Source organism: Topomyia yanbarensis, chromosome 3 (assembly GCF_030247195.1).
Source record: "Topomyia yanbarensis strain Yona2022 chromosome 3, ASM3024719v1, whole genome shotgun sequence".
Classification (NCBI taxonomy): domain Eukaryota; kingdom Metazoa; phylum Arthropoda; class Insecta; order Diptera; family Culicidae; genus Topomyia; species Topomyia yanbarensis.
The window spans coordinates 164,961,623-164,976,479 of record NC_080672.1 but is presented as its reverse complement, the minus strand read 5'-3'; the positions used below and the strand labels follow the sequence as shown (position 1 = coordinate 164,976,479).

Genomic DNA, 14,857 nt, shown 5'->3' with positions numbered 1-14,857 from the left:
GCGCCATTGAAATCCCTGTCCATCTCGAAATCCGGGCTGCAAGCGGCCTTACTCGGTGTTGACTGATACGGTAGTGGCATCTTTGTTAATCACAGTTAGCAAGCGGTACTTTTGGACAAATTCCAAGGAAGTGTTATACTGGCTGAGATCCAACCACCGGCAGTATAGCCCATTCATTGCGTTTCTCGTCAGTGAACTTTTAGACTCGACAGAAGCTGGCGAGTGGCGTTGAATTCCAACGAAGCAGAACGTTACCAATGAAGGGACGCAGTGGACACGTATTCCCAATCTATCGCCGGACAGTCGCTTCCTTCCATATTCCTCGTTTGAAAGACACTTAGGGATCATCCATAAATGACGTAGCATTTTTGGAGTGATTTTTAGCACCCCATCCCCCATCGTAGCATATCGTCACAATCCTCTAAATACCCACCCCCTGATAATTACGTAGCTTGACGGTAACCCTACCCCTCCCCTTGTCCCCACCAAAAATTTAATTTAATAAAAAAAACTATGTCAGTGAGATGAAACTGGTAAGATTATCGTGACATCAGGTAAACCCCTATTCCCTTTAAAAAAGCTACGTAGCATGACATGATCCCCTACCCTCTTGTCCCCCATATAATGCTACGTCATTTATGGATGGTCCCTTACCATGCTATCCAGAGAGATTGCCAGTGGTGTAAAAACGATCGAGCAAAACAGAAACCTCCAGCGATGTCGGATCTCCACATTCTCATCTGGCCGCTTTCATCCTATCGTTCACCTCCATGGGGGCGGATTACTTCGGCCCGATTCTGGTTTTGCTTGGACGACAATCGGAGAAAGGACTCTTGCGTAATGGCAATACGAAACATCATGGATAGGATGGGAATACTGGTTGTCATTTATAGCGATCGCGGCACTAGCTTCCAAACTACAAGCAAGATGATCAAGCAGAGAATCGAGCATCTTTATTTCGGAAACCTGGTTAGCCAATTTACCTCAAGTCGCACCCAGTAGTGGACCTTTAATTTGTCGTGCTTAGTAACATCTGATCAGCAGCGTGAAGCTGAATTCAGGCAAGCTACAACACAGTACACTACCTACTGTCGAAGTACAACAGCACGTGTTGATCGAGATATAAAACATTGTCAACTCGTGACCACTGACCGACATTACCCTGAATAACGACGAATCACCTGTGCTAACACCTAACCATTTTTTGTTAGGATCAGTAAACGGTGTCGTCTAGCCTAGAAAAACTCTAGTAAGAGAACTGCGAAGAGAAAAACAGCATTTTTGGCAACGTACGCCCCGGCATTGTATGGCAACACGTCCAATGTTATAAGGATAGGCAATGTTCGATTGGATTCCTTTTTTGACAGCTAAACGCGAATCCAATCGATCCAAAATGGAGTCTCCGCAGTTCTCTTTCTAGAGTTTTTCTAGTCTAGCCGTAGAAAACCTCAAAATTTTATTTTAGATTTATCATGATATAATGTTTTGTTCTGTTTGTAAACAGGTTGAATAGAGGCTTCTCGAAATATTAAGTCTTGAGGAAGAAATTTAGATTTTTTCAGAGCTTCAAAGGTGAATATGATCAACTCTGAAAAAACTGTATTCAAACCTATGTTATTCAAATGAATATAACTTTTTAGTTCAGATTCCGATTAGGGTCGACATGGTTTCATTTGAAAGGTTATTCGCCTTAACTTATATATGCCATGCGATCAGTCTACTTTCTACTTCTGGCCAAGTCAGACGTACAATCGAACCAAGTGAACAACAACTAGCAACCTCTCGATCTAGTGTGCATTGTCTCGAGAACAAAGGAAACTTTTAATTTATTCTTGCCATCATGAGTAAAGTTGACGAAAAATCTCTGCTCCGACCCAACACAGCGGTCGTTGACTTTAAATTCTGTTCAATAAGATTGAGTTTTGGTGAAGTGGAATGCCTGCTGAAGATGCAGCTAAAGCTCAAGGAGGTTATGCATCTACAGTTTCATCATCTTCGCAATATAGTGCTCATATCATTCAACACGTTAGCACAAGCCGAACGTTTCGTTTTGCAGAACAACTTGAAGCACGTGGCTGAAGTGATAAAGTTGGAATTAAGATTCCCGTGTATATAGAAAAAGACTATGTAGATGTAAAATTACATGACCTATCACCACGTACCCCTCCTGATCTAATCGCAAAATACATGTCGCAATACGATGAAGTAGAATCCGTTACACGTGATACGTGGAGAAATTTCTTCCCGGGTACACCTAACGGTGTTCTTGTGGTGAGGATGCGAATCGAAAGACCTATCCCCTCCCACTTGACTATAAAACTCAAAACCTACGAAGCTACTATTAATCAAACTACGTTATGCAGCCATGAGGGGCAAACTCCTACGTGCAAGTATTGTAATCAGACAGCGCACCACGGACAACCTTGCGCGGAAGATACAGAGGAGAATGCATCTCTACCGATTGCCAACGCATCCACGGCAAACCAACCCAAAAAAGAATTTTCAATACCAATACCTGAACCACAAACGGTTGCCAAATTTGTGGCAGCTGTTCAGTCCATATTGACAACTGCCAAAGCAGCATCCAGCACCCCTGAAACAACTGTAAATAACATCGGTGATGAAGATAATAAGAATGACGACGGATTTAGATTGGTCACCCGTAAGTGCAAGAAGCAGGAAAGAACATCTGGTCGCGAGCACCAAGGCACTTTTAACGATGATGAGCTTGATGTGGAGGACAGGAGAGAATTAAACGGTCCCCATGACGCAGTAGGCGAGCCGCGAAAGAAGGTCTCCGCTCGCAATAAAAAATTGCGCGCACGAGATCCAACGGACAAACAATAATATTTGTTTTTTTATTTTTTGCATATTGTAAACACAAAAGATCCACGGCTCCGTTAAGCTACCGCTATGAGCCGTGTCAAATAAACGAAAAAAAAAATGCCATTCGATTTAGTCGATGCAAGCTTTTCTTTTCGCTCAGACGTGAAGAACAAGAAATAAATCGCGCTTTAAATTAAAATTATAATGTTCAGAGGGGCTGTACCTTTTATGAAACAGTTCGCTTGTAGTTAATGAGACTTGAAAATTGGGGTACTTTCCGAAAACGAATGTCTTGTTTTGCCCCTTTCAAATTCTGGCCACTTTTGAGCTCTTGTCCGACTTTTGTATGGAAGGTGGTAGATATGAGCCAGGGCAAGTGCCCCGGGCCCGGATCGTATTTGGGGGCCCGCGTTTTTACCCGGAAGACGGGTGAAAACGTCTGGTATTCATAGAAAAACTATAAAAATAGTAATTGTAATTCCTTTATACTGATTCGCCTTATAAAATTGTTGTATGATGAAAGCGCAATAAAATGATACATTTTAAGGGGGTCTTCTACTCTCATAGTTTCAAAAAATCGATTTTTTTTTCTTTGTTTAACCCTTGAAGGCGCAAAGCAATTTTTTTCAAATGTTCTGAAAATTGTCTCACAGTTTTAATACGTCACTATGATAATTTTGAGATGGTTTTCACAATGTTGTTTTAAAACAACATTGCGCATTTAAGGGTTAATTTCAACCTATATGTATCTAAGAATACGTCACAGAAAGCATTTGGTGAAAATCATATTCCTTGCGATGTTTCTGCGACCCATAGCTACCCATTTCCTGCCGTTTCTGAGATAATAAGCGCGGCGCACCACGATGGCGCTTGTCTAAAGAAAATTCATTGTTTCGCCTGTCCATTCATGACGATTTTTGCATATATGAACGTCTGTGAATGGTTTCTTGTTTTTTTTTGGAGACGAGATAATCGTAGAGAAGATATAATGCGTCGGATATGTTGAGAAGCGTGTGGAAACGAGATTACGAAAACCAGTGGTGCAAATTTTCCAGTTTTCTTTTTAATCAAACCCAACCATGATTCAAATTCAAAGCCTCCCATAATCATTTGCTTTCAAGTTGGCAGGATTTTCATAACTAAACCGTACGTCTTCATTTCAAATTGATGCTTTTTCATTCACCAACCAAAGTTGTCATCTGCTCTGTAGAGGCCAGTTTGGGTTAAATGTTGACATGTTTTGCGTTTTCATGCTTACATGAACAGTAATAAGGATGATCAGAGTAGTTTTGCTACAAAAACCTAGTCAATACTCCAGTACAAAGATATTCACAGGGTCAATGAAATTGAAAATAAATGGAAAATGATTGAGCAGCTCGGCTGTTTGCATGAACAACTGCGAATTAGTAGGGTATGATTTGAATTTTTTTCCTTTTTCAAGTTCAAAACAATCTGTTGAAAATTTGCAGCTCTGACGAAAACTGAAGAAAGAAAACAAAGGTATCGGCGGGAAAGGCAAGGGAAAGTTGACGAAGAAATTAATCGGCGACCCTACAAAATTTCATCGGAGAAACTCAAACCCTGTAGAACATATACGAAATGCAATCTGGTCCTCGAAAACTGCTCGTCATCGAACGAAAATCCCCAACACTCAAAGTGTTCACTCGGCGAGGACAGTTGGTGCAAGGTTGATGTATGATCGTGTATGATGCTGGTGTAGCCTGGATCGAGTTACAACAGCAGATGAATTTCGGATGCATCGTCAGCAATAACCAAACAGAATTACTTTTCCAAAGTTTTCCTTTGATATATTTCCTGATTGTGGGCAAAACTTTTACAAATAGTGTGGTGTGATTATGAGTAGTCAAAAATTTTACACATAAACGATTCATGAAGTACGTACAAAAACGATTGAAAAAATCCATTTAATGCGCCAAAAAAAAGGAATCGTAAATTTCTACACGTACGGAGATTACATATGTATGCAAATATTTTTTATTGGGACTGGATCGTTTCTCACGATTACAGACGCGTATGGTATTTCTACTAAAAACTAAGTCTCTGAACAGAAAATAAATTTACGATCGGATTCATTAATGAAATGATTCTTTGGTTATATTTGATTAATTAATTTTTTCTTTATAATATTACCATCTTTATATTGAGAGTATGGTAAAGTGGCGCGAAACTAAACGGCAGAGCGGGCGACCGTCAGACACGATAAATACTGGTTTGTATTAGAAAAGACGATCGCTTGATCCGAGGCAGTCACATTGCTTTCCGTCAGTGGTGTCAGATAAATTGATTGATCAGTCGACATGCATATTTGTGGTCGTTCAATTACAAGTGTCTGCAAAAGTGGTTTATAAACCTGGTTTCGACTTCATCTGTGAATTGTTTTGTGCTTCACTCAACGAAAAATAAAAACAAATAAAACTAGTCATGATATTCAATTATCATTGCTTAAAATCTTTAAGGGTGCATAGTGTACAATAAATAATTTAAAATCCTACACATAAGTATAATTCAAAGATTTATGTGTTACCACTATTTACAAAAAAGAAATGAACGAATTATGATTTGTTCTTTGCTATGCTCGTTTCGTTTCTCGTTCGAGCGAATCAAGCCGCATGGAATTTTCTTCCAACAAGAGAGCTGTTTGCCGTCCTCCTACATTTTGTCGCGGGCAGGGATAAAGCTTTTAACAGGACGATGCACTGGCGTTGGGTTGTGGAGAGCTGGTGTCACTTTGGTTCGACTGATTCTCGTACCGGTTCCGAAGACTGGACAAAGCCGTCAGTAGTCGATTGTTGGCCGCGTCCAAGGCGGCAATCTGTTGACCCTGGGCTTCGATCACTCGCTGCTTGTGTGTCAGAACCAGCGACATCTTGTATTGCTCCCGCCGAAGTTCCTCCTCCATTGCTAGGAGACTGAAAGAATAAAGAAGTTCAGGTTAATGTGCCAATCTATTTCGAAGCCATCAAATTTACCGCCCAATGATGCTTCGTATTTTAGTATCACTGTGATGTGAAATCGCCTCCAGATCTTCTGTGACCTCCTTCAGTTCAGACTCTTCCAGTTTCTGACGTAGCTCATCCACTGAAGCCTGCAGTCTTTGTATTTCCCGCTCACACTGTTCGACAGATTTGCTGGTACTAGTACGATGATGGCGTCGTTTACTCTCCAAATGGCTACCAAGGCCACTGACGAGAGCTAAATGACTGTTATAAGCGCCCGAAGTGGGGTGTTGTTTGGAACCACTTTCCGTATCAGTTGAACTATCAGAAAGCGTTCGACCGGAATCAATACTCATTCGGCGCTGGTAACGATTGTTTCCTGCGCTACTGCTGCTGTTATTGTTGTTGTTATTATTGCTGTGGTGATGATGATCCCGACTGCTGTTTCCACCATTATAACTATTGATTGGCTGCATCTCCAGCGGTTCTTCGCGTTTGTACTAAAGTGTGAAACGAACAAAAAAGTCTGTAATGCTATTTTATTACTAACCAACAGAAAGCTAACTTACCTGCATCAATGGATTCGTTCGTGGCATTCGACTGCTACCAAGTCGTCGACCATGAAGTCCCCCAAATCCATCGAACGCATTTCCATTACCAGCGTTCAGTGATTCCAGATCCCGGTAGTTATCATGGTTGCTCAACCGTTCATCACTACTCGAGGTGTGCAAATTCACACCACTTCCAATCGTACTCAGGTGACTTTTGTATGCGTTACTTCCGCTGATAAGGACACTGCTTCCACCAGCAGCATTGCTCCCTATGATCAGGTTGTTATTGTAAGCGTTTCCATGGTTGGCATTCGTACCGTGATGGTAAAGAGGATTTTTGTAGGTCAGCGGTGGATATGAACCGTCATGATCATTGTTATTATTATTGTTATTGGAGCAGTTCAAGCTGACAATGTTTCCATTGTTGGCCGCTGAAGTGTACCGCTGGTTGATGTATCCGTATTGTTTGCTAACTGTCTTCCGTGGTGGTGGAACCTTATTCGTCACGTATTCAATTTGCTGCTGTCCCAGTTCTATCGGACTGGAGCTTTGTGATTGGGTTGTGATGCTTTGGTATCCGGAACTGCAGATATTGGAGATTTGGCCAATCGAAATATTGCTTCCCTTGCCGATCAGTTGCTCTTTGCCTTTCTGAGCTTCCGCCACGTTCTGTTCGTCGGCGTAGTTGAAAAGGTCTTCCAAATCATCTAAACTCATCGGCATATTTGAAGGATTCGATGCGGTCGCTGGCGTAGGAGTGCTACTCGTTATCATTTCGCTGTGAGGAATTCCTAGACTTAGAGCATTCTTTCCTAGATCCGAGAGCAAACTGAGCTGCGAGCCGTTCAGATTTCGACTTCGGCTTCCATTTATGTGTACCGAAGACTTTAGCAAAGGCGTAGGACTCTTGCGATTGAACGGATTGCTTGAGTCGAAACCGATCTGGATCAAGTTGTTCCCATTAGTGTGATCGTCTACATCGTTGGTGATGTTGTTGTTGCTTACCGTCACACCGTTGTTTCTTGGAAGTGTACTTGCACGGATACTACAGTTTAGAATGGGACTCTTTTCTTTCTCACTTTTCAAGCTGCCAATGTTGTTTGAATTGTTGTAGTAATGAGTACTGGTTCCGTAAGTGCGCATGCTACCGATCGGGTACTGATACTTGTTCTCATTAGAATTGTTTGTACTCGAAACGTTGTGATGTTGAACAGCTGTGGTGACCACATGCAGATTGGTGGCTGAATTAATACTGGAAGTAGAGTGTGAGTGCTGTAGAGAGTTGGAACTTTGGTTCTGATTAAGCAGTGGTCGCACTGTTGGATCATTATAACGGAAAATGTTCTTTTCCAGCGAGGTCGGAGTCAAGACGCCACGAATGATTCCACGTTCGGAGGTTGGTTTGATCGGTGCGTTCGATTGGCTTTGGTTTTCCTGGTTCGGATGAGGCTGAGGTTGAGGACACTGCTGTTGAGTGGTGATGAAATTGTTAGTGTCCTTGGCGATGGTAATTGATTCCAGAATCGCTGGTAGCGGATGTAGTTCGATCTGCTTCGAGGTGGGTAGCTTCTGGATACTTTCGGCGAGAAGCGTATGCAGGATGGACAGTTGCTTTCCTTGATCAATATACCCGGCCCAGTCAAGGATACTTTCTTGCATTGGGTTCTCGGGTCGAGTGGAAATACTGTGTAGGAATTGTTTCATTCGAGGTGCTTCCTGCTCTAGGAAGTCGTTAAGGAATTCCATAAAGTTTTCCTTGCCTTGGAAGCGGGTGAAGTTGGCTAGTGTTTGAAGAGTCTTGGCAACCAATGTGAGATTACGGGTTGCTCTGGCAGACGGAAGCTCGTTGGTGATGTTGAACAGACTTGGTGAGAGGATTGCTGGGCAAAGGAAACGCAGAAAGATCGAGGCACTAATCAGGTTGTCGGCCATGTCTTCACGGTCGAGCATCTGAAGTCGCTCGCGGAATGTCGAGAAGCAATCCCTAAGCTGAACAGGAAAGTTTTTGCCACTGTCTACAATGCTGCTCCAAGCAATTTTGACCGCATTTCTGAGTGCCTGCTGCTGTCGAGATAGCGAACTAGTTGCCTTCAAAGGATCAACTTCGCAATCACGATCCGATGAAATAATTTCCGATATAGGGGAAGAAAGAGTATCCTGCAGGTACTGTTCCCCGGTCAGCTTAAGAAAAGCCTCCATACTCTTGGTAGCAAGTGAATTCCCGCGGAAGGTTAGCCGTTGATCGCCGACTCGGAGTAGGTCTAATGCGACAACGTCCGTAAGAAATGCAGCAGCGATTCCCTGTGCGTGCATTAACAACACCAACGCTTGTCCGATATCTTCTTTCGCTTTAACGCCGATCACCGGTTCTAGAATTTCACAAACTTTTTTGTAGTTTCCCTTCAAATAGTCAAGGAACTCCTGGTAGACGCTGATCGGGAGAATGTCTATGCTCTGGAAGCGACATTTTATTCTTAGAGTAGGCATAGGTTCTTTGGAGGAGTTTTTGCTGATACTATCGTGTTTCTCCGCAATGATCGTGTACCAATCCTCGGAGAAGGTTCTCGAGGTCACCTCGTGAATTGGTATCTTGACGGACCCCACAAGGGCATGCTTATCCCGCTTTTTCTTTTTCTCACCTTCTCGGTACACGTTTACAGTTATCACGTTTAAATCGGGGACGTCGGGGAAATCGAAATATTCACCCCAGAAGAGCAACTCCGAGCGCAGTTTTACCGACGTTCGACCGTACAGCGTCTTATCCAGGTTAATTTCGCAAAAGTACTTTTTCTTCGGTGGCAGTGCTTTGGCTTCATAAACCCACATCTTCAGTGAGTTGTCCATCCGCCGGGTGTTTTCAGCATTCGGGGCGATCGATTTTCGCAAACTGTAGATCCAAAGATCTCGCTCCTGGCGGGAACCGCAGCTGTAGTACCGCTCGCCTCGGGGCCCACCGCGCACTTGAAAACAGTGCCGCCTACCGAGGACTGAAGCATGAACCGGAACCACTCCGATTGCCCCGATACAGGACAGATCAATGGTAGACATCACAGCATGATTTGAGAGGAGGCTTTCATGCGATCGAGAACCCCGTAGGCCACCCTGACCGCGCTTCGATCGCTCCAGTTTGGTGACGGATTTTGTTCGCTTCAGCGGGTTCGATCGGAAGGAACTAAAAATTTGATAGGAAAGGTTAGTTATTATTTTGATTGTGTGCAAGAATTTGTTCGGTTGTCTTACCGTTTCGAGAAGAAGTTTGTGAACCGCGAGGTGGACTCTGACTTTTGACCTAGAACCGGGGTGCTTGGGGCCGATCCTCTTCGACATGCTTTCTCGTAGGATGTGTCTGTGGCAGGAAGAAAGAAAGAAAGGAAGAAAAATGAGATTCCAGTATGGTGGCTAACAAAGATTTATAATTCGGACATTATGCAACTGGAATGCCGATCCATCAACGCCAGTCATCTGGAATTCCTTTCAAATGGAAGCAGTGGACGGATGTGTGCCGTCGAATCTATTATGAATGGCCAATTGATTGGGTCGAGCTTCGTTCAGTATCGTATGGTGCGAGGCGACAGACATGAAAAATGAGTTTATATGTGTCTGTCGGCGGCAGTCATTTAGTATATACACGCTCGATGAGATGGAATTGCCGTTCCAGTTGGGCGAAGCGCCGAGCTGAGCGATGAAATGTTAACTAAGTCAAGTGTGAAATTCTCACAAATTTTCGACGCAGCGTGTGATGTACTTTTCGGATTGCAATTGCGGACCGGGCTATGGACTAAATTGTAGTTAATTCTACTTCCTGGATTTCACAACCATCATGATGGATGCTTAGGATTAAGTAGTACATAAATGGATTGAAAGACCGTGGGCAGTCAACGATTGATTATGCAATACAGAAAACATGTTACGCTGTGAGTGCTAGTCAAATATATTTCAAAGTGCCGGCAGACATGGTAGGCTTTGGAACGGTTTCCAATGTCAATTAAACAATAACAGCCGTTCATTTGGGTGGTCACACGTGCACCGATTTAGCGGAATGTGACCTTTCACTCAAATCGTAAAAGGAAGGAAAAAAGGAATTGATCTAGTTGAAAAAAATAACATTCATAAATTAAAACTCCAACAACAACCAACCAAAGCGATCCATCATGATTCAAAAAAGAGAATGTCTGAACCGCGCACGTACGCCCTTCAATGCTTTCAGTTCGAGTCCGGTGAAATATGAACCTTTGCTTAGGTAGGTACTAGGATAAACATTAGCCATCTGATTATGAACCATTTTCCTCACAACCAACAACAATCCGAAGGGTGTCACGTATCAGAGAGTGCAGAGACAAACCAGTCTGAATGAATGGATTGAACTTGTTTGTCTTCTGCGTTCCAGATTTCAACACACGTATCTTGATATGATGGAATGAAAACAAATCCGATCCCGACCTAGAGCTGATGGATCTATTCCATTTGAATCATATCTTTCGTTCGTTTAGGCACATGTGCCCCCATGCGAGAGAGTTCACGTCCCTGCCATTGAACCCCTGCTCATCGAAAATGTTTCTTCGCTCGCCACAAGCCCCCTGCAGATATAATGGTTTAACGGAATAAATCTTATTAATTAAGGCCCATTATTATTGGTCTCATCTTGTTCACATATGGACATCGCTCATCTGCGTGAGTCACGGTGGCAGCAGAAGATGAAATATTTCAATCTTGATTCTTGTGTGTGAAATTGTAATGAGTGGTGGTTGTACATATTGCTTATTATGGTTGCGTCGTAATGTCCGCTTTCAGGCGAAGGCAAAGTGCGATCTGAGAAAAAGAGGGACAAAGTGCATCAGAACCTATATGAACGAATTCCAGTACTGCTCGATCTGGCACTGAGAGAGTGAAGTAGCATACTATTAATACTCGCGATCATACTTTGATGTTTTAAATGGTATTCTCTAATGTGATAGGAATCGATTTTTTGTTCCTATATGAGCTTCTAGGCTACGTACATTGCATACCAGAATTTGTCAGAAGTCTTGGAAGGCCACCAAAACTAAAAGATAATGTTCTGGTCGGGCCTCACTAGTAGCGTAAAGGAAATAGTTAAGGTAGACCGGAGTAAGTTGAAACTGATTTTTCAAAGTTGAAATTTGAACCTCTCAAATGAAATCATAAAATAAACGATTTTAAATCTGATAGCGGAATACAATTGCTCATTTAATTTATTACTGCTAAAAATAACCATTCATATCTCTATATACCTACACTCAGCCAAAAAATACAGTGAACTTCATAAGTATATCGTATATTTTTTAGCCACAAGGAGGACGTATGTAAATCATAAGACTACCTTATGAAGCGGCATTTATTTCGTCAAACCGGTTTGCTAAGACTTAATTTTCCATAATGCATCTTCGATTTTTCATAAGACAAAATTATATATTTCTCTTATGTTTATGTGAATCATAAGATGTTCGTATGAATCTCTAGCGAGTAACGTATGCAATACTCAATAAAGTCATATTTTTTCATAATCATCTTATTAAAACATAGTTTTTTTTATTTTTCTATACATCATAAGATAATTCTTATGAAATTTTCGTGTAATGTCGGAGTGTGGTATTGAGGTGTTAAAATCCTTTTGATACTGAAGGAAATATAAAATGCGTGTGTGTATACGTGTGCAATGGATGTTCTTGCAGTCACGGTTGTTGGCGTTACAGACTGTTCCGGAATCTTGCGGGATCGCAACTGCTTAGAGTTTGTCTCCGCCCTGGCAAACAAAGAGACGGTAATGAAAAACAGCCGGATCGGGCACGCAACGAACAATCCAATGCAGTTACAGGCCGTCGTCCTACAGCGGACTATCCGGAAGAGGTCACCGGAGGGATGTCGGTGCTCAGACTATTATACAGGCTGCTGGGCGTCCTAACACGCTGGTGAGATCCATGCAATTTATTTTTTTTGAATATTTATATATGTAATCGACTTTAAAGTCATTTCTCCGAATATTCATTGTTAGGATAGTAGATATAATTCCTACGACTGCGACTGACTACGAGGTGAATAGCACATAGCATTGCTACATTCTGAATCGTTGTTGGGTGTTGCACGGAGTTAGAGCGGGTCACGGTATAGGCCGTGAAGTTTGGTCACATGCCGGTTGCCTGTATTTCTGAGCACGCCCGGATCAGAGTGAAATAACGAAATCGCAACTCATGCAGATAGCTTGATATGGATTTTTTTTGTGAAATATTTTTATAAAATAAAGATCATAAAGTGTGAAATAACAAACATTCTGACAAAAGTGACAAAAGCTAATAGACAACAAAAAATATAATTCTGCTGATGCAAAAACAATCTAAGAAGATCTAATCAATCTTGTGTTCAGTTGGTACATGTAATCTTAATTGGAGTTAAGGAATTTAGATTTTATGCGCAAGAATTCTATTCCCGAATACGATAATAATTATTTGCAAAATATAAGCGATGAAATGAAATAGAACATGCAGTTGGAGACATAAGTGGGAGGGTGAGGGTGGGTACCATTGTTCTGGGCAGGACGGTTTTCTGGGGAATATGGACAAAACAAAACTATGTAGTTTAGCCGTTTTGTTTTGTCCATATTTTCCTGAAATCTTTTTTCTAGAATATTGGTACTTTCTTTGACATTCTTGCTGATTCTCTAATTGCGTCGGACATTTTATGTTTTAGGTTTCATTTCAGAGAGCGAGTATAGGCGCTATAACCTTGGCTCATCAGCCAGGACAGGGCTAATAACCTCTGCCCCATCCCAGGAACCCGGAACCAAAGGAGTGACATTAACCCTCTTAGCCAAGTCACTCCCAACGATTTATCAAATTGAAACAGTTATGTACAGTTGTCCACGTTTCTTCCTTATTCAAGGTTCAAAATAAATCGTTGATTAAATTCTTCATTAAATGAATAGTTTGATTGTCGTATAATTTTGAATCATCTTCATTTTGTACGCTGCACAGTTGGCCTGGCCGCTTTAATGCTTGTGTCATATTCCATATGTGCCACAAACGTTAATAATGACAAGAAAAATTGTGGGCGAACGTCTGCAATTTTCCAGGATCCCTACATGTATTGGCTGTGTATGTGTAGATTAGATTAGATTAGACATCATAAGATAATTCTTATGAATCTAGCTGTATGATTTGGCTGCGTGATATGATCGCAAATCAGTCCCATGAAGATAGGAAATCCTATAGACAATGGGACAAATATGCGATCATGGGCGGTATAGTTCTTATTGAGATTTCCAATTTTAAAGTTTCTTGTTGCCGGTTGCCGCTCGTAGCGGGGTAAGTTGAGAAATTATGATTTCACGAATTGGAGGTTTGTTTTTTGGACCAAACACTGCATAATACATGTCAGGGATTGTTCTATGGGTTTAGAAGTACAGGATCGAGCATAAATTGTTAAAGTTTTAATATCCTAAGCAATTTAGTGGGAAATTGAAGTAATTTTTTATTTTATGTTCTTTCGATTTATAAAGTAATTTAAAAGCTGCGTAAAACGTTAAGAAGATACAATTGAATGATGTTTTAACAATGTATGCAGAAATTATTCAATAGTGGTACCACAAGGAAAGAAAAGTATATTTTTCTTGTATTGATTAATTTTATCCGACAAGTTTAAAAAATTGAGCTTATTTATTTAGTTGATGATACAGAATACCCGAGTAAAGTTGAAATTACAACAAGTAGAAATCATATTTTGATTATAGGATCAAATTGAAGTCTTATTTTGCTATAAGTTTTAAATTTTTTGAATATGACATCAAATTTTGATCTCATTTTGCTATCCTTGTTTTTTAGAAGAATTTTCTATGTTTATTTTGTTATCAAAAAAAAATTTCAATATCTCAGTGAGCTTTCAATTTACTCTCACTGGTAGCAGAACTAGTTTTCTGTTTGATGTCATAGGACAATTTTGCTGCTCTCCATTTTGATCTTTTAACCGTTAAAATGACCAAAACGAAGAATACCAAAAATAATAATAAATTCAAGGGGAGTTGAGATCATCGGCCTTGCAGCTGAAGTTGTCCTGATGACAATCGGCGAAACTCTCGAGGAAGTGGAGATAATAACGACAGAGACAATACCCATCGTGGAATTCTTGATGCCTGATGGTTCACCACAAAATGGAGGTAGTGCTGGTCAGCAACCGAAAAAAAAAATCCAGCGTCTCGTGATCAGCTCATGGCGGACATTCAATTCCATCGATGCGTGCACTGAAGCACTTGGGTGTGATGGTCGACGATCGGTTAAGTTACAACAGCCATGTCGACTATGTATGTGAGGAGAAAGCTGTGAGGACAACTAAAGCGATAGCAAGGATATGACGAGCAACGGAGGAGCGAGACGTCTTTTTGGTGGGTGTCTCATCCTCAATACTGAGGTATGGCGTACCGGCCTGGGCTGCTGCGCTGAACATAAAGCGAAACCGGATGAAGTTGACAAGCACGTTTCGCCTAATGGTTGTTCGTCTTGTGAGCGCGTACAGAGT

General features: G+C 41.5%; 1 protein-coding gene across 9 annotated transcripts in view; it reads right to left on the bottom strand.

Moving 5' to 3' along the window:
* Positions 1–4,608: 4,608 nt before the first annotated feature.
* Positions 4,609–14,857, bottom strand: part of LOC131691638 (ras GTPase-activating protein raskol) — a 439,624-nt gene continuing 429,375 nt past the window's right edge. For 8 of the 9 annotated variants that reach the window (XM_058978192.1, XM_058978193.1, XM_058978195.1 and 5 more), the window contains 4 exons: positions 9,575–9,680; positions 6,353–9,506; positions 5,817–6,283; positions 4,609–5,756 (listed from right to left, as the gene is read on the bottom strand). In XM_058978192.1, coding sequence (XP_058834175.1) covers positions 5,528–5,756; positions 5,817–6,283; positions 6,353–9,506; positions 9,575–9,680 — 3,956 coding nt within the window. In that variant the 3' untranslated portion in view covers positions 4,609–5,527. Of the gene's footprint in view, positions 5,757–5,816; positions 6,284–6,352; positions 9,507–9,574; positions 9,681–9,757; positions 9,888–14,857 lie in introns of those variants that run through there. The other variant, XM_058978199.1, reaches the window with a different exon arrangement.